This window comes from Dasypus novemcinctus, chromosome 14 (assembly GCF_030445035.2).
Source record: "Dasypus novemcinctus isolate mDasNov1 chromosome 14, mDasNov1.1.hap2, whole genome shotgun sequence".
In the NCBI taxonomy this organism is placed as follows: Eukaryota; Metazoa; Chordata; class Mammalia; order Cingulata; family Dasypodidae; genus Dasypus; species Dasypus novemcinctus.
Genome location: NC_080686.1, coordinates 3755075 through 3776151, shown reverse-complemented (window position 1 = coordinate 3776151; position 21077 = coordinate 3755075). Strand labels below are relative to the sequence as shown.

Below are 21077 nucleotides of genomic sequence, written 5' to 3'. Positions count from 1 at the left end.
CATTGAGTGAAACCCTGATTAAGTTCAGTATCTGCAGACTGTACAATCATAGTTTGCTCCCTAGACGGGTCACACACTGGACTAATTGTTTTCCTTATACAAAGGGAATATAAATAGAGATTGCATTTTGAAATAGAAAAAGAAGCTGAAAAGTACAAAACTTTGAGAGGAGAGCAAAGTGTGGCTTTTCTGTGGAACTTGTCTTAGAATTGAGTAGACCTCTAGATTCCTTTTTATGTTTTGGTTTCTGGGAAGTTCTCTCAACTATGAGATGGGACCTGGTCTTCCCCCATTACCATTTATAAATACGTCCAATTTCTTATATTGATTCAAATCAATGTATTATCTTAAAATATTTAAATTTTGTTGGTATGTGATTTTTACTTCCCCAGTTATTCAATACTCTTGCCATTTGAGGCCAGCCTTTTATAGTGAGCAGCAATTAATGAGTTTATCCACCTCCTGTTCACTCCTCAATGCGCTCATATGGTTTTCACCTTCACCACCTACATGCAATATGATGGTCTCCTGACTTCCATCTCAGTGGAGCTATTGAATGCCTTTTACCTTACAAGATTCCTCAACAGATTCCCTGATTTCCTCCTTCTATTGAAATCCATTTCTGTCCTGGTCTCCTGGGTCACAAAACTCTCTTGGATTATCTCTGGCTCCACTTTCTATATTTTTTCAAACTATTTCTGAAACATTAATTGTTGAACTCCTCAGAATTCCGTCCCAGCCTTTCCTTTCCTTCTATTTTTATTACCTAGCAGTATCTTCCATTCTTTTGACTTATTTATCATCTATGGTTATAGAACTTACACTTTCCAGTCTAAATATCACATCTGAGTTCCAGACCTAAAAATATATTCTGCATTGAGATTCTCATTGTTTAATAATCAGTAACTTAGATGGACTCATCATCTTTTGAAGGTCTTGCTCTTCTTTAATGATCCAAACCAGATTGAATGAAATTACCTGTCACACAGTTGCTCTCTGAAGAATCTTTGGAGCTCTTCTTCATTCAAAATATTGGTATATATGAAAAATTTTCTATATCCAAAAATGAAGTAAATCTAGATTATGTACACAAAGTAAATTTTCATTTTTCCTTTTAATTTTCTCTTCTAAAGTGTCTCTTCAATCCCATAGGGCCAGACCTTCTGTTTTATTTGCTAGTATGTTTCCATACTTATGGAAGGGCTAGTTCAGAATCGACCCCCAACACATACACATTTATGAAAATAAAGTATTACTTTCCTGAAGAATATTGTCTGGAAATGATGCTGATCATATGAATCTATGGGTTCAGTTCTTGGCATGGCATATTAGACACACTGAACTAAAGTAGAAAGGAAAAGTGGTTGTATTGGCCAGTAGAGGACAGGAGAGCTCTAACCAGTCTCAAATTGACTTCCTTGTTGAAGGCTTTTCTTACACTTTTATACAGGCTTGGAACAAAGAAAGTTAATCATTGAGTTGAAATTCTGGGAATGGGCTGGGGAGTTTCTGTAGTGTTCTGCTCTGGTTAACATCAAGATACATAATATATTTGGTGTCTCTAACTTGGTGATAAAAATAATAGATTGAGTGAAACATATTTACATGTTACGTTTTTCTCTACAAAGAAGAACAGTTCTGGTTAATATCGAACTAGACAGGTCTATATGTTTTCCTACAGAAAAAAATCAACAGTGAAACTTAATCATTTCTTTTGGGTACCCCTAATATTTTGAGGTTTGAAGGAAGATTTAATATAACAAGACTTATACTGGATGGTCTTTCCCTTGCTTTATAGTAAAGTATAAACACTGTAGAACATTAAAATTTTTTCCTTGAATATAATTTTTCAGCACAGATGTTTCTACTTACAGAGAGTCAATTGAATGAGAAAATGTTGGTAGATTTCAGTTATTCTCAGAATTACAGATTAGTAGAATCTTCTTCTATAGGTGCTTTACTGTCCCGGCCAGCGGGACGATCAACGGGAGCTCCGGATCCTAGGAGGGAAAGAATGGTATGGGACAAGAGAGACACAAGGAACAACAGCAAGACAGTATTCTGATCAAGCTGCAAAACTTTATTGAGGGGACTGAGCATATATACTCTAGGGAGGAGGGGGTTGGTGGGTAAGGATAGGTGGCGGTCTGGGATTGGCCGCTGCTGTTGCTAGGGCGGGAGGCAGATTTGAGGTAAGAACTTTTGGCGGGAACTGGTTCTGTAAAGAAGGGGGGAGGGTGACCTAAGCTATTGTTGTATCAGCTCGGGCGGCCATGTTACCGGCATTGCTGAAAGGTAGATTCTATGCATGCTGCCTTAATCGCCCACAACACTTTACAGTACTTACCTGGAACAACCAAAATCCATAAAAGTGTGAGGTATCTTTGAAAAAGCAGGAAGATTGATTTTGAGAGTTTCATTTTATTTTTCTAATCTTTTTTAAAAAGATTTATTTATTTATTTTTATTTATTTCTCTCTCTTCCTTCCCCCCACCCCAGTTGTCTGCTCTCTGTGTCCATTTGCTGTAACTTCTTCTGTGACCGCTTCTATCCTTATCAGTGGCACTGGGAATCTGTGTTTCTTTTTTGTTGTTGTTGCGTCATCTTGTTGTGTCAGCTCTCCATGTGTGCAGTGGCACCATTCCTGGGCAGGCTGCACTTGCATTCACGCTGGGTGGCTCTCCTTACCGGGTGCACTCCTTGTGCAATGGGGCTCCCCTACGTGTGGGACACCCTTGTGTGGCACGGCACTCCTGGCACACATCAGCAGTGCACATGAGCCAGCTCCACACGGGTCAAGGAGGCCCAGGGTTTGAACCGCGGACCTCCCATATGGTAGGCGGATGCCCTATCCATTGAGCCAAGTCCACTTCCCAGATTTTGAGGGTTTTAGAAGGAAGTGTGTAAGACCCAAGGTATACTTTGAGTGGATTTATTTTTTTTTAAATGTTACATTAAAAAAAAATGAGGTCCCCATAAAGCCCCCACCCCCCTCACCCCACTCCTCCCCTATCAACAACCTCTTTCATAATCATGGGGCATTCATTGCATTTGGTGAATATGTTTTGGAGCACTGCTGCACCACATGGATAATGGTTTACGTTATAGTTTACACTTTCCCCCAGTCCACCCAGTAGGCCATGGCAGGACATACAGTGTCCAGCAACTGCCCTTGCAGTACCACCCAGGACAACCCCAAGTCCTGAAAATGCCCCCACATCATATCTCTTCTTCTCTCTCCCTACCCTCAGCAGCTACTGTGGCTAATTTCTCCACATCAATGCTATATTTTCTTCCATTACTAATCACAATAGTTCCATAGTAGAATATCAGTAAGTCCACTCTAGTCCATACTTTATTCCTCCATCCTGTGGACTCTGGGATGGTTATGTCCACTCCACCTCTATATCAAGAGGAGGCTTAGATTCCACACGGATGATGGAGGCAATTCTCCTGCCTGCAGTTGTAGGTACTCTTGGCTCCCTGGTGTGGTGGTTGACCTTCTTCACCTCCCTGTTAGCTGGCTGGGATAAGTCCAGTAAACCAGAGGGTAGGATTTGCAAGTCTGTTGAGGCTCAGGTCCTGGATTTCATAGGGACAGCCCAGAGATTCAGGTCCCCTAAATATACACCAATCCCAGCACCAACCACAGGTCCGGTAAAAGTAACAAAAGAGGCGTGTGTAGAAAGGTCACATCTGAGTCCAACTCCATCACATTCAGGAACACAAACTCCAAAGTAGGGCCAACTGACATGGCACTGAACTCCAGAGCCATCTGCCATGACCATGGAACCTGTGGATCTCTGTAACACTCAGAAGAACTAATACCTGGGCTGGTATCTACTTTGGCTATCTCTGGGACCCTGCTGAGGCGTGTGTAAGTACAACCCCTCTGATGACCTCCTGACTCTTTTTCGGAGACTCATAGCCATATAAACTCATTTGTCCTTTCCTTTTCCACCTTTTATTCAAGGTCAAGAAGCAGTTTTTAACACCTGGTATTACATGTAGGCTGAGATATTCTGCTGGTCTGAGTTGACCCTTTTATTCAAGGTCAAGAAGCAGTTTTTAACACCTGGTATTACATGTAGGCTGAGATATTCTGCTGGTCTGAGTTGACCCTTTTATTCAAGGTCTTTTTCTAGTTACATCATCAGCTGGTGCTTGCTAGTAATCCCTCGGCACCAGGGAGGCTCATCCCCGGGAGTCATGTCCTGCACTGGAGGGAAGGTAATGTATTTACATTCTGACTTTGGCTTAGAGAGTGGCCATATTTGAGCAACATGGAGGCTCTCAGAGGTAACTCTTATGCACTCTGCAGCTCTAGACCTAGTTCTTATTTCAGGCACACAGGCTCATAAGCACAGTCCTTAGTATCAAGGGCTCATTGTTGGAACATACTTCATTTTTGATCTTTGCTATTGCACTTGGGGGATTGTTGCTGTTCCACTGGGGAATGTGATAGAGCTCCCCTGACTAGGAAGTCAGCACTCCTTTAGTTGTTGTTTTTAACTGTAACCACTATGACAGTATTCAAACATTTTTATGTACCCTGTATACATGCCCTGGGAAACTCCCTCCCAACCATGTGCCCCCCATCAATAACACCCCACACCAGTGTTCCTCCCCTGCCATAGTTGAACCTCTCTGTGGTCCAAAACTTATTCAAAAATGAAGCCTAATATGTTGCCAGGTTCCATTAATAGTAGAATGGAATATAGTGGTCGGTTTAAAGGTTAGATATAGAATACATACTAATTTAGAAAAATTAAATAAAGTAAAAATAAACTGGGGTATCAGAAAAATGAAAAAATGAAAAAGGTTTGTTTTTGATGTTTTGCCTATCATCACTGCAATAAGCGTTGCCTTGTATGAACAGTGGTAAGGCAGTTTCTTTCATTTCTTCCTCAGTGTCTACATCCTTTCTTTTTCTTTTCTTTTTTTTTTTTTTGGTTATTAAGTTTGTCTTCAGAAAAGTTTTAGATCATGGTAATTCATATGTACAATATATGGTACTCCCACATATCCAACATCAAACACTTTGTCCCTTCCCCAGCAATGATCTTTTACATGAACGAACATATTATATTTGATATACAGATATTGAAACAACAGCTTTCAAACACAGTTCAACTGGGGTTTACATTATGGTTCATATTTTAGACTATACAATTTTCCAAATTTTTAGTTATCTTATGTTTTACACTATGGTTTACATTTTAGCCTATAGGCTTTTATACATTTTTGGTGTAATGTAACATGTCCTGTATCCATCTCTGCAGATTTATCTTGACTAACAGCTGTGTTAAGCAAGATGTCTTTTGAATTATAGAACGATGATGTTAAATGTTCTCAACTATGTAAAAGTTTGCCTTCAAAATAGTCCTTTTTCTAGAGAGAAACAAACTCCAAAGTACATATGTGGTGAAAACAGCCTCATTAATAATTGGATTTTGTGCCTTCCTAGTCCATTTGGGTTCTTGAGTAAGGGAGAGAATTTTAACCAGGCAGGAGTGTACTAATTTGTTTTCTTTTTAATCAGAAGTTATTATTTGGGAAGCAGACTTGGCCCAGTGCTTAGGGCATCCGTCTACCACATGGGAGGTCCGGGGTGCAAACCCAGGGCCTCCTTGACCCATGTGGAACTGGCCCATACACAGTGCCGATGGCGTGCAAGGAGTGCCGTGCCACACAGGGGTATCCCCTCATAGGGGTGCCCCATGCGCAAGGAGTGTGACCCGTAAGGAGAGCCACCCAGCGCGAAAGAAAGCACGCCTGCCCAGGAATGGTGCCGCACACATGGAGAGCTGATACAAGATGACACAAAAAAGAGAAACACAGAGTCCCATGCCGCTGACAACAGAAGCGGACAAAGAAGAACATGCAACAAATGCATACAGAACAGACAACTGGGGGGGGGGGGCGGGGAATGGGAGAGAAATAAATAAAAATAAAATCTTTAAAAAAAAAAAAGAAGTTATTATTTAATTTGACTGTAGCCAGTTGGACCCAGGCTATCTTAGATCAGGTTACATTATTGTTGATAAAAAATATCTCTGGATTTTAATATGTATTAGTCTTGAAAGGGGAAACTCACCTAATATATTAAAATTCAGGAAGAATTTTATGCAACTATACCAGTGGGAGAGAAAGACAAATGAACAAATATATCAATGTGGTTTATTACACTCATTGATTTTCTTGTGTGGAGACACCCTTGCATACCTGGGATAAAACCCACTTGATAATGGTTTATAATTCCTTTAATGTGCTTTTGGATTCAGTTTTTATTTTGTTGAGCTTTTTGAATCTATATTCATTAGAGGTATTGGTCTGTAATTTCATTTTTGTAGTATCTATCTGGTTTTGATAATAGAGTGATATTAGCTTCTAAGAGTGGGTTTTGTAATATAGGCTATAGGAAGGGCAATGGCTATCTTAGGTCAGAGTTCAGTGAAGAGGTCTCTGAGGAAATGACAAAACAGGGACTGAAGGATCATGTGTATGATGTTGGCAAGTGAGTGGATTTCTATGGAAATGAAGGATGATTATAGTGGTCATTGATGAAATAATATCTCAACATAAATGTATTTGGGAGTTTCTGAGTGATTTCTTATTCAGTCAGAGGATGCCTGGAGAAGTCCTAACTTAAATTTAAAGAATTTGAAGAACAATATTTTTAAGGTGCCATAGCTTGATTACATTCATCTTATTTGGCATCTAGGTTATTCAGAGTAAGCTCTAGAAGAGAATTTTTTAAAAAATTTCTGTGGTGGTAGTATTGATAATGTCTTGAGTTATATTGAATTTTTTGTGCCTCTGTCTATGAAAATAGAGACGTACATTGTTATTTTGAAGCCAACAGTGGAATAAATTGAGGCAATTGAATAAATGTGTGAGATTTTCATGTCAGTGTACAGAAAAGTGAGAGAAAGGAGGCTACAATTCAGTCTTGAGATGTTCTAAAATTATTGCTTGAGGAGTGCCACAATGAACACAAGAAGGACTTATTGAAATAGCTTAAATACACTCACAGAACTGAGGTTACAGAAGTCTATGAAATGGAAAGTTGCTGAAAGGTCCAATTCTTCTTTGCTTCCAAGTTATTGACTGAGACACAGACTTGATTTATTCATGGGGATAGTAGGGTGATTTATTTAAGAGAGAGTCAATGATGTTATTAAGTTACCATTTAAGGTAGTGTAAGGAAAGGGTAAAAGTACTCGTGTAGATTGATTGTAAAATAAGGAAGAGGAGATCAGTTACAAGAGAGGAAATAGGGACAGCATGCATTTGGGTTCATAATAGAAGAGAAACAATAAGATTAAATGACAAGATGATTGTGATAAGAAAGAGAGGTTGCTGGTAAAGATTTTAAAAAGGTATAGGAAAGACAGGAATTCAGTTGGAAACATTCAACTTAATTAGGTTACAAGACCCTCAAATGAGAGAAAAGTAACTAATGGGTACGAATGCAGGAATAATGATAGTTATTATGGTGATAAGTTGAGATGATTTCTTAAATTACATGGAGGTTGATCTCATCTCATAAAAGTAATGTGAAATGTGAGAATATGTGGTATTAAAACAATGAGAGTTCACAGCTTGGAGGGAGGCCTGAAAAGCATCTCCATTTTTCAGAAATAGCTTGTGTTATTACAATATAGATGCAGCATTGAAACTTCATTCCAGGAAGCAGTTCAGAAGAAGTAGACATTTAGATTGACTAGGATTATCACATTTGAGAGGTGGCTTGTAATAAATGACTGTTTTTCCCAAAGATATGAGGACAGCCGGCATAAGAGAGAAATGCAGCAAAGCCTTTTAGAATTTTGCCCACAGCTTTATACACTTTGTGTTTCTTCCTTGACTTGTTTCCTTTTTTCCCCCTCCTCCTTCCTCCCTCCTATTGTGTTGTTTCTTTCCCTCTCTCATCTGTCAAATATTTTGGCAGTCTCTTTTGTAGCAGCTCTATACCATGCAATAGTGGTATTACAAGGAAAAAAGCAGGCAACTCTTGTAGAGCGTAAAACCTTGGTTTTTCTTTCTCTTGGTCCATGTTGGTTATTTTGGTCATGGATTGTCCATTAATAAAATATGTTTTGGCCACCTAGGAACCCCAGTTACTGAGGGAGTAACATTAATAACCCCTGGTTGTAATGGTCATCATGAAGAATGAATCTAGTTACCTGTCCCTGTTGGAGCTTTTTGTTATGTACATACATCAAAGGACTTTTGCATACCAGTGGTCATATGCTTCAGAACATGGGTTGGAGTTAGTTCATGGGTTGTTATTATTATTACTGAAGTAAAATGTATATATAGTGAAATGCATGGATATTAAAATGCAAAATTCAGTGGGTTTTGATTGGGACAATCACCACCCCACTAAACATTTAAACATTTCCATCAGCCTAGAGAATTCTCTCATGACCCTTTCTAGTTGACTGCCTTCCCCATAGGCAATCAGTATTCCAGTAGATTAGTTTTTGCCTCTTCTTAAATTTCATGTAAATGGATTCATTCAGTAAACACTATTTGGGGCTACTTCTTTTATTCAATCAGTTGTTGCATGTACTTTACTTTGTTCCTTTTCATTGTTGAGCAATAGTTTCACCATACAGATATATTGCAATTTGCCTATCAATTCACTTGTTGATGGACATATGAGATGTTTCCAATTTGGAGATATTATGAATGAAAGTAAACACAAACACACACAAAAAAACACAAAAAGCAATGGGACTTGAAGTGATTATGGAAGATGTAAGAATGATTCAGTTATCAAGACATAGTCTGTTGTGATTCTACATTTAGATATAGAGCAAGAGCTTAGTAGTGTGCTGTGTGACATGCAGTAATAAACATGATGGGAAATTAGAGTAACCTCCTGTGAGGGCAGATGTGGGAAACAGTAAGATATTTATTGACAGATGTGGTAAATACAGTGACATCAGAAATGTTCTCAGGAAGGATATGCTGAAATATGTATCCTTGGAATACATCTGACAGTAAATATTATATTTACATGTTGTGGAAACTAATGTTTGGGAAGTGGGTTCAATGCAATGGAGGTTTCCTTGTGACAGGAGAACCTGTGCATGGGGTGTTATTGGGGTACAAACTATATGAAAAGGAAGTTTTTACAGTCTGGTGAGGATCTGATTATTGAAGGGAGCTGTGGCATTCGAGGTAATACCTAGGTGTGGAATGTAAACCTTAAGGTATTTTAAATTGGGATACAGGAAAAAAATTCAAACTCTAGTTGTGTCTTTTTCTGGCCACATCAGTTTGCCATATTACTTTAGCTCTCTGAACCTCTGTTTAGGACATTAGTTAAATGGGTAAATTAACCTTTATTAGCAGGTTGCTGAGATTAAATTTATAAAAATATAATAATTCTCCAAATATATTGAAAACAATCATTTTCTTCCTAGACTCAAGGTACAAATGGCTAAGTTAATCCTAGCTCTGATCAACCCAATAATAAAATATATTCTTAAGTTCCTTGGTTGATTTCCAAATATATTGGGGTGAGCTGTAGAACTCAGTGCTGAGGGGGTTGCATTGTTAAACACCACAGATGGAAGAACTAAGATGATTTAGGACAAGTGTATCCAGAAGGTTAGGTTCAGGATAGAGCAGAATGGAATGAGAGTCCAGAAGACAGAAATGCATATGAGAGAACCAATGCTAATGCAGAAACAAAAAATAATTATAAGTGAGAAAATCCAGTCTCCATTCTCTGGTGGTAAGGACCTAATTCCAGATGTGATTTTGGTCAGGGATTCCTATGTTTTGGTATCAGGGTTGATTTAAAAGCTCTGAACATTGCGGACTAATTATTAAATGCAATTCATGGATTTTCATGTTCTTATCTGTATAATGAAAGTAATCATATAATCTTTATTAGCCAGAGAAGAAAAAAGCTCCAGTTTTTTGACCCTGGGAAAGGAGATTCCTTCCCTTATTTCTCTTGGAGCACACTTCAAGTTCTTGTTGTTGATTTGTCTGGAGTTATTCCCAGGTGAAGGGTTTGGTGATCATGAAAATTATGGTCAAGATTTGAATCTTAAGGCTTCTTTCTGCATTCTCAGATTTGGTCACCTTCTGCTTGTCTGGCTGTGAGTGAAAATCCAGAGTAAGTTAGGTGCCAGCTGAGATATTTACAATGCAATCACAGGTGAGTAGAGAATTCTTCTTTAACTGAAATTGTACCTCTGCTGCCAAGAGATGGGAACATTTCTCCTGTTAGTGTGGATATTGCAAGTGCATTCAGGAACTATTCAAAGAACTGAGCTTAAATTAAGTTCATACATGACTCTTGAATAATTAAGGTAAGTTAGGGACTGAGCAATAAGTAATCTCCTTCCAATGATTACAAGAGTTGTTTTCAGCTTCCATAAAGGCCATTCATATATGAAAAAATAAGAGCTTTTTTCTTTTTCTCACCCAACCTTGGCCTCATTGGAGAAATAATGTTTTCATGAATCATGTCAGTGCCTGAGACTGACCTAGAGGTGATAGAGATGAGTAAGAGCAGAAGTTTACAGTCAGAGTGGAGACTGAGTTTTCGACTGGTGCATTCAATCAAGCCAGCTATACAGGGAGTGAGGTGTATGGGTAGACATATTTGCCAGAATGTAACAAGGTTGGTATATTAAAGGAAATGCATCTTTTTTATCTTCCCCAATTTTAATTATCTTAAAAGTTTTGATGGAATATTTTTGCACATTTTGAAATATTTTTTAAAAAGAAAATTAAAATTCCCCTTACTACTGTTGTTCAAATTTCATAACTCCAATTTTGTACATCCAAAATTTTAATTCAAATTTTATAAATGGATTAAGTATGGAATTATTTCTTCATTGTGGCTGTGTATTCAGGAACTGTATAATAGGTAGAATAAAATTTATGTCTCATTAAAAATTTTTGAAGATTTGGAGAGACCAGAAGCAATGAACACAATTCTTTAAATCTTTAACAGGCAGATGAGATGAAAATAAAGAAAGATAGTGAAAACCCTAAAAATGTTGAGATTGGGGTGTCCCCTACCAAAGAAATGGTCAATCTGTGGCCATGTATCAGTAAATGGTCTCAGGAGTCCCTTGCTTGTTACCTTGAGCTGTCTGTATTTAAACATTGTAGTGAATACTTAAGCTATATAGTACTGAGGAAAGCAGTATTACTGGTCATGAGTTCTGTATGAAACCTATTCAGTTTTGCAGAATTCTGGTTATTACTCCAAAGTTCCCTGCCATGTTAATGAATAATTGACCTGTGAATTGAATTTAGAAATTTGCACATTAACTGATTTGTCAAAATGCATAATATATTCATGAATGATTTTATAAATGGGAGGCTTATGAGTTCACCTATATAGGGAAATAATCTGACCACACTCATTCTTTTTAATGTCCTGGGGCTGGAGATTGAACCTGAGACCTTGTATGCAGGAAGCTGGTGCTCAACCACTAAGCCACATCAGCTCCTCTGTGTTTGCTTTTTCATTTGTTTTCTTGTTTGTTTTTGATTTTAGGAGGCACTGGTGACTGAACCTAGTTCTTCCAATGTGGGAAGCAGGAGCTCAATCCCTTTAGCCACATCCATTCCCCCATACTCATTTTTATTTTTTATTTATTTTTTAATACTTTTTTTAAAAATTTCTCTCCCCTTCCCCCTCTCCCCGCCCCACCCCAGTTGTCTGTTCTCTGTGTCTATTTGCTGCGTATTCTTCTTTGTCCGCTCCTGTTGTTGTCAGTGGCACGGGAATCTGTGTTTCTTTTTGTTGCGTCATCTTGCTGTGTCAGCTCTCCGTGTGTGCGGCGCCATTCCTGGGCAGGCTGAATTTCTTTCACGTTGGGCAGCTCTCCTTATGGGGCGTGCTCCTTGTGCATGGGGCTCCCCTACGCGGGGACACCCTTGCGTGGCATGGCACTCCTTGCGCGCATCAGCGCTGCGCATGGGCCAGCTCCACATGGGTCAAGGAAGCCTGGGGTTTGAACCATGGATCTCCCATGTGGTAAATGGACGCCCTAACCACTGGGCCAAGTCCGCTTCCCGTCATTTTTAAATATTACATATTGTGGATATTACTTAAAATTGGTGGGAAAGATTGATTTAGTTATGCATGTTCAGGTAAAAGCTTTATAATCAGCAGAAAGAAGTGATAATGACAAGTTAATTGGAAAATTTCCAGTTGTATATCACACCCCATGTTATGTGATTTTCTTTCTCAGTGGGGTATTTTGTACTCAGTATTTAGACGGCAGTTCAACATTGATAATGACGTTACTGGAAACTCACACACATTTTGAGTTTAATATACATAGTCTTTGCTTATTTGGTGATATTATTTTGAACATTATACTCAGGACTTTGGGAAGAATAACCCTGTTGAACCCAAATTTTTGTGATGTTTTAGGAGTTAGTGACCTTCAAGGATGTGGCTGTAGACTTCACCCAAGAAGAGTGGGACCTGTTAGACACATCCCAGAGAAAGCTGTTTGGAGAAGTGATGCTAGAGAACATCAACAACCTAGACTCAGTGGGTGAGACTCTCAAAATTTATCTACCATCTATATCTGTCTATATCTATCTACCATCCATCTAACCTATCAATCTATCTACCTATATATTTATTGTGTATCATTTTCAATTTATTTATTCAAATGTCTAATCAGCTTTTCCATATTGTATAATCCATATTTTCTTATATTTTATAATCTTAATAGGTTTTTATTGTTATAAAACATAAAACTGTCTCAATGAAATTTCTTTCCTTTTTATTTCCATCTAGTTCACCCCAACAGAATTTAATCTTCTTGACCATAGCTTAATGTCCTTCTTGAATTTCAATTTCCAACATTCAGAGATGTGCTGAGAACTCAATGAAAATTTTTGAATTGATAAATAGTTGACTATGGTGAAATAAATATTCTACTCCAAGGACCATGCTGAGGCTTCAGAACACAGTATTAAAAACATTGAATATATCCTTTTCCACATAGAATTTAGATTATTCTGTTTGAATTTATGTTTACTGGGTTATTTTTAACATAATATACAATCACTGTGGAAACAAAGATTTCTCCCCATTTAGAATATAGAAGGTTCTACAATCTTTCTTTGTAATAGTTCATAGGTAGAAAAAACCAGTGGTCCTCTCTGAAATGGCAAAAGGTCAGGTTACATCTTTCTGTTGAAATATTATCAGTGATCTGAGTTCAAGGTATTTTTGCATTACTGACCTTTAAAGCTTAACTTATTCTTTGGTAACCTGCCATGTACATCCTTATCATGCTCTGTTACTATCACAACTCAAATTCCAGGTAACATTTTTTCATACAAACAGGTTATCAGTTGTACAAAATGAATGTGCTTTCCCAGATGGAACAAGGAGAAATGTGGAAAGAAGAAATAAGATATCCTCAATCCCTAGATGAGCTCTAAGGACATGCACATGAGTAGAAGAGGGGTCTCATGATATAGTGGGAGTCCTTGAAAATATTAACTTGAGGATTCCTTAAGTGAATTATGATTTCACATGAGTTATGATTTCTAAAATGTAGCTAAGGATATTGGGGAAATTTTAGTCTTGTGTTTATTCCTTACACTTCTCAAGTTCTATTCAAGTGTCATTGACATTGGGAAAAGGATGTTCATTTGTGTTTGCAATTAAACTCTCACATAATGTTCCTTGTCCTGCAACAATTCTTGGAAGTATTTTCCCTCTTTTACCACCCTGATATCCTGACTTCTTTTTTTCTCATATTCCATCCCTGAAAATCCTTTCTGATTTTAATATCCTGTGTTTTCTTATGCCTAGAGTATTCATTAATAAGATATTCTTTCTCAGCTAATTATGAACAATGGAAACATACTACAAGGGATTCTTGGAACTTTCCAGAATTTTCATCCCCCTAATGCTACTTTAACAATTTATTGTGGTTTTTTTTGTTTGTTTTTTTAAAAATTACTACAGGTAGTAAAAGCACCTTTAAAACATGGGAAATGAGAGAAATGATTTTCAACCAACTTATCTGTGGGAAAGACACTATGAAAATCATGTCATTGGTAAGTTTCATTGTGTGAACTGTAGTATTCCAAATAGATACCCTGGCATGTAATAAATGAGGAATTTAGTAAATTCAGGAAATTATCATTAATTTTGGGTTATGTGCTAATTCAGCAAAAATCTGTTAGTTTGAATTTAGGGAATAATTAACCTCACCACAAAATTCTAACCTGACCTTATATATAAAATGAATTGCATAAGCAGCTTTCATATATATAATCTTTGAAATGTCATGAAGTTCAAAATTGATCAGATAGCTCTGCAATTAGATGGCTATAAAATCTGTGGGTATGGAAGTGAATAATATATATATGAAACTAACGTTGTAATTATTTAAATTGGAGACTATCATTAGTGGATTAGTCTAGATTTCACATGCAGGGAAATGAAATTCATGTATCTGGGCAAATGTTTTACAATCTCTCATCTAATTCCCCACTGCAGAGATCTCACACCCAAAAGAACTCCTTTAAATGTTACTATTTGCCAGAAGATTCCTCTCAAATATCTGCAGTGACACAACATGCATTAATTGACATGACAAAGAAATCCTATTTAAGAAAACCTCTTGCAACTGTCCTCAATGAACATTCATCTTTTAATCAACATAAGCGTACTCATCCTAGAAGTAAATCATATGAATGTCACCAAAGTGCTAAAACCTCTACGCAATGCTCTAACCTCAGACAATACAGTGGGACTCTTATTGGAAAGAAACCTCATGAATGCCATCTATGTGGAAAAGCCTTCAGTCAGTACTCTAAACTTAGACGCCATGAGCTTTCTCACACTGGAGAGAAACCCTATGAATGTCATCTTTGTGGGAAAGCCTTCAGTCAATCATCTTCCCTAAAACAGCATGAGAGAATTCACACTGGGGAGAAACCCTATGAATGTAATTTATGTGGGAAAGCCTTTGGTCGATATTCTTATCTTAAAGAACATGAGAGAACTCACACTGGAGAGAAACCACATGAATGTCATGTATGTGGGAAAGCCTTCACTTCATCGTCTTCCCTTAGAAAACATGAGACAATTCACACTGGAGAGAAACCCCATGAATGCCATCTTTGTGGAAAAGCCTTCAGTATATCCTCTTCCCTTAAAAAACATGAGAGAACTCACACTGGAGAGAAACCCCATGAGTGTCATCAATGTGGAAAATCCTTTGGTCAATATTCTGATCTTAGACGACATGAGAGTTCTCACACTGGAGAGAAACCCCATGAATGTCTCCTATGTGGTAAAGCCTTCAAGCAATACTCATATCTTAAAGAACATGAGAGAAATCACACTGGAGAGAAACCATATGAATGCCACCTCTGTGGGAAAGCCTTCATTAAATCATTTTCCCTTAAAAAACATGGGAGAACTCACACTGGAGAGAAAACCCATGAATGCCATATATGTGGGAAAGCCTTCTGTCAATCCTTCTCTCTTAAAGAACATGAGAGAATTCACACTGGAGAGAAACCCTATGAGTGTCATTTATGTGAGAAAACTTTCAGTCGATATTCTTGCTTTAAACAACATCAGAGAATTCATACTGGAGAGAAACCCTATGAATGCCGTTTTTGTGGGAAAGCCTTCACTACATCCTCTTCACTTAAACAACATGAGAGGGGTCACACGGGAGAGAAACCCCATGAATGTCTTCAATGTGGGAAAGCCTTCGGTCAATATTCTGGTCTTAGACGACATGAAATTTCTCACACTGGAGAAAAACGCCATGAATGTCACCTATGTGCAAAAGCCTACAGGCAGTATTCCCATCTTAAAGAACATGAGAGAATTCACACTGGAGAGAAACCACATGAATGCCATCTTTGTTGGAAAGCCTTCACTACATCTTCTTCCCTTAAACATCATGAGAGAACTCACACTGGAGAGAAACCACATGAATGTCATGTATGTGGGAAAGCCTACAGTCAATCTTTTTCTCTTAAAGAACATGAGAGAACTCACACTGATGAGAAACCCTATGAATGTCATTTATGTGGGAAAGGTTTTAGTAGAAATTCTTATCTTAAACAACATAAGAGTACTCACACTGAAGAGAAACCCCATGAATAACATATATGTAAGAAAACCTTCAGTCAATCCCTTTTTCTTAAATAACATGAAAGAACTCACACTTACAGAAGCCCTATGACTGTAATCTTTGTAGGAAATCCCTCATTCAATTCTCTTCACCTATAAAAACATTAGAACTCACACCAGAGAGAAACTCCATGAATATCATCTAATGGGAGAAAGCTTTCCATCAATATTTCTAATCTTAGTTGACCTGAGAGTTATCACATTGGAGAGAAACCCTAGGTATGCCATCTTTGTAGGAAACCCTTCTTTCATTGCTCTTCCTTTAAACATTTCAGAACTCACAGCGTAGAGTAGGCATTTATAGCCCTAAGGGTCCATGGAAAGATTTCAAGGGTCCATGAGCTTGAATTAATTTTGAATATCCTAAAATTTAATTTAAAGACATGCCAGTGTTGAGTGTCATAAAGTTATTTGCCACTACATTCTGAGATAGGGTTCATTGTTTTCACCTGACTGACAAATGAGTATGTGGAACAAAAAAAGTTTAAGAACCCCTTTTGTAGAGAAAGCCCATGAATATTTTCTAAGTTGGAAAATCTTAATTGTTCTTCCCCTTAATGATATGAGAGAAGTCACACTAGAGGGAAAAACCCCATGAACATCATCTATGTAGGAAAACTTTCACTTATAGTTCAGCCCTCCAGGAACATGAGAGAATTCATGCTCAAGTGAAACTGTAATATCATCTACATGGGAAAACTTTACTTTTCCAACATTAGACAATATGAGATTATTCAAACGAGAGAATTTCTATGAATGCCACAAATTTGAGAAAGCTGTTGGTCAATATTCTGACATTAAATGAATTGAAATAACTGACAAGGTAAAGTTTTGGGTATGAAAGAGGATTCAGCCATAGATCTAATAGAGAACTTACATAGTGAAGTATGTAATAGAGAACTTACATAGTGAAGAAACACTGTCATGAATTTGGAAGTTCCTGCAGTCACCTGTACTACTTCACATAATCCAAGGGCATTCATATGGCAGAGAATCCATGTGCATGTCATCTATGTAGAAAAGCCCTTAGTCGTTGGCTAGATGATATACCCCATGAGAGAATGCATAATGTCAATATAATGGAATTGGGGAGGCCTCATCTAACACTAACTCATAAGCTAATTAGAGAAATCACTTGAGAGGAATTCTATACTTTACTCAAAGCTGGATTGTCTTAATTTCTAATTTATCCTTTAAATAAAATGAGTGAACTCCACAGGAGTTCTGTAAGTGATGTATGCTATCATTCAGTCAAACCCAAGCCTTGGTGTGAAATCTCAGTCTAAGAATAACTAAAAAACATGAAATAAAAGGGAAAGTCTTTATTAGGAGTATGAAACCCCTTGAGGGATTTCCAGAAAATTCATGATAGAGAATATTTTCAATGAAAAATCATGGGAAATCATTTGTTCAGAGATCAAAGAGGTTGTATTCATTAGTAATTAAGTTTCTGAGAATGATATTGTTTGAGGGGTTTATGCAAATGATTTGGTATCTGAGGGCAGATTTTATGGATGTCTATAGTGGAAATATTATAGGTTTGGGGATAGGAGAATGTGTGTGAAGTCTGTGACTTTGAAACCTTCTAGAGCAAATGATTTTATCTGGTTGTCTCTCCTGGGTCAGGATTAAATATCTGAATGGAAGGAACAGATATGGTCACTTTGTTCCTCATCTTAGAGGAAACAGTAGTTCATCTCAGTGACCAGAATGTATCTTTCAGCACGAGAGTCATGCACACAGTAGTTCATTGTGCCAGAGTTCCATATCATTCCCACAACCCCTTGCTAATTGTCCAGTAGGGATATCAGTCAAAATGCACTTCAATAATCATCTTGTTAATAATCAAATATGTAATAGATTCCAAAACTTTCAAGATCATAGGCAGTGCCATTATGATGACTGACATTTGGAAATCCTGTCCTTGACAATTTTTAGAAAATTAAAATCCAGAGCATGGAAATATAGAAAACTTACATTAAATTAATGTATGGTTTTAAAAGACTTTCAAATGCTTTCCTAATAAAATTGGAACCACTGTAAGTATTTCCGTACTAAGCATTTCACCTCATATTTTATGTAATATTGACAGAATACTTTACTCTAAATAGAGACCCAAAAAAGGTTGTATTCTCTCATCACTTCCATTATATATAGATATAATGCCAGATGGATTCAACGTCACTAATCCATCAATGAACCAGCATTCAGCATCAGGTGTCCTCAGGATGCCAATGCAGGGGAGAGCAAGGCCTTCGGTATTGCATCAAGATTACTGGTGATGGGTGTCTCACCACCCACTAATGCAAGTGTGTCACTTCCTGGGGACTATGGCAAGAATGGTCCTGAATTTACCACTTCTATTTGATGATACCCTGTTGGGCACTGTCTGGGTAAGTGTTCTGATTACCCAGGATCCAGCATGAGATGGAGTTTTCTAAGCTGAGGAGGACCTGAGAGCTCTTGGTACCCCCCCCCCCCATTTCCAACATGTGCTCTGAGAGCACATATAATAACCTTTTGAAGGAGTAATACTGTTCAGCCACAGATACAAGGTGCTTTGTGAGTTATGTGGGTCGTCTTCTCCACCAGTAAGAAAGCATTTGACAATGCAAAGAGGCATGAGCACTGAGGTGTATGGTCTGTCACTCCCCAAACATGATGGCCAGAATTTCTTTTGATGCAGAGCATACAATTATTTTCAGTACTGGTATGTGCAGTGGTGCAGGATCTATTTGTATAGAAACCCCATAAATTTTAAGCATTAGTGATGATTACCTGTCACCATCCTCTCTCTTGGTAAACTGTGTTATATATTTTCCATCTAGACTGGGTTGATTATAATTATTTCATATCACTGAGATCACACAGTATTTTCACTTTTGAGTCTAACATTTCACTCAGCATGGTATGATGGGATCATCCATGTTGTTGCTTGTATTAAAACTTCATTCTATTTTTAATGTTTAAAAATATTCCGTTGTGTATATAGAACATATTTTAGTATAAATTTAAATTGTTGATGGGCATGGGTTACTTCCATCTTTTAGCAGCTATGAATAATGCCATTATGAATATCAGTATGCAAATACCTGTTCAAGCCTTTGCTTTTAATTATTTTTGGTATATACCAAGCATTGGGATTGCCAATTCATATACTAGGCATATACTTAGCTTTCTGAGCAACTACCGAAGTGTTATCCACAGGGGCTGTGCTAATTTATATTGCCTCCAGTAATGAATGAGTATTCCTATTTCTGCATATTCTCTCCAAAACATAATTTTTATTTTTTAATAGCATCTACTCTAATGAGCGTGAAAGAGTATCTCATTGTGGTTTTGATTTACATTTCCCTAATGGGTAATGATGTTGAGCATCTTTAAATGTGCTTTCTCAGAATATCTTTATGTTCCTTTGAAGAGATATGTTAGCATTTTTTTTAAAATTTGTTGTTTTTTTTGTTATATTGGAAGATTTCATTAAATATACTGCATATTAAACTAAGACACAGGTGTTCATAGAATCCATTTATGGCCCTATTATATTTCAGGAGCTATAGTAGTAATATCTCCCTTTTCATTTCTGATTTTCATTATTTGTATGCTTTCTCTTTTCTTCTTGTCAGTCTACTTAACTGTCAGTTTTATTGATCTTTATAAAAAATCAAGTTATGGTTTTGTGAATGCTCTATTGAGTTTTGTCTTCTGTTTTATTTCTGTCTGCTCTTGTAGTTTTTATTTCCTTTCTTCTGCTTATATTGGTTTAGTTTACTTTTCTTCTCATTCTTCTAGTTTTGAGGTAAGCTCCATTATTTTGAAGTCTTTCTTCAATTTTAATGTAAACATCTAGAGTTATAAATTTCCCTCTCAGCTCGACCTTCACTGCATCCCCAAAATTTTGGTATTTGTATTTTCATTTTCATTCACCTAAAGATATTTCCTAATTGTGTTTTTTTTATTCTTATCTCATTGCTTGTTTAAGATTATATTGTTTCATTTCCACATATATGTGAATTTCCCCTTTCTCCCTCTGTTACTGATTTCTAACTTCATTCCATTGTGACTAGAGAATATATAATGTATGGTTTCAATATTTTTTAATTTATTGAGACTTGTTTTCTGACCCAATATATAGTCTATCCTGGAGAATGATCCATGTGTTCTTGAGAAAAATATGTATTTTGTTTTTGTCAATAGCAGTATTTATATGTCTGTTAAGTCTAGGTGGTTGAGCATATCATTCAAGACATGTATTTCTTTATTGATATTTTGACTAGATGATCTATTCCTTATTGAGAGTGGTGTCTTAAAGTCTTCTATTATTAATGTAGAACTGGCAGTTTGTTTCTTCAAATATGTCTGTTATTGCTGTATGGTTTTTTGGGATTTGCTGTTATTTGCATACATATTCATAATTGTTTCATGTTCCTATTCAGTTGTCCCCTGTCTCAATATGTAATGAACATCATTATCCTTCATCTATGCTTTTTTTAAAAGACTTATTTTATTCATTTATTTCTCCCCACCCCCTTGTTGTTTGCACTTGCTGTGTCTATTCCTCTTTCCTGTTTCTTTAGAAGGCACTGGGAGCTGAACCAGGGACCTCTGATGTGGGAGGGAGGTGCCTAATCACTTCAGCCACCTCTGCTCCTTGCTTTTTTGTGTGTCTCATTACGTTTTCCTCCAGAATTTGTTGCATCATCTTGCTGAATCAGCTTGCTGCACCTGCTCATCATGTCAGCACACTGTCTTCTTTAGAAGGCATCAGGAACCTCTGCTCCCTGCTTTTATTGTGTCTCTCATTATGTTTTTTTCCTTGTGTATTCTCTTGTGTCAGCTTGCTGCATTTGCCCATTGCATCAGCTCTGTCTTCTTTAGGAGGTCCTGGGATCTGAAATAG

The 21077-nt window shown here is 37.2% G+C and overlaps 1 protein-coding gene across 4 annotated transcripts in view; it reads left to right on the top strand.

The window, feature by feature from the left end:
• Nucleotides 1-18228, top strand: part of LOC101423176 (zinc finger protein 709-like) — a 144341-nt gene extending 126113 nt beyond the window's left edge. For 2 of the 4 annotated variants that reach the window (XM_071207797.1, XM_071207798.1), the window contains 4 exons: nucleotides 10098-10183; nucleotides 12425-12547; nucleotides 13985-14076; nucleotides 14522-18228. In XM_071207797.1, the coding sequence (XP_071063898.1) occupies nucleotides 14014-14076; nucleotides 14522-16150 (1692 nt within the window). In that variant the 5' untranslated portion in view covers nucleotides 10098-10183; nucleotides 12425-12547; nucleotides 13985-14013 and the 3' untranslated portion in view covers nucleotides 16151-18228. Of the gene's footprint in view, nucleotides 1-10097; nucleotides 10184-12424; nucleotides 12552-13984; nucleotides 14077-14521 lie in introns of all 4 variants that reach the window. The other 2 variants (XM_004463542.5, XM_058275463.1) reach the window with 1 other exon arrangement.
• Nucleotides 18229-21077: the final 2849 nt, after the last annotated feature.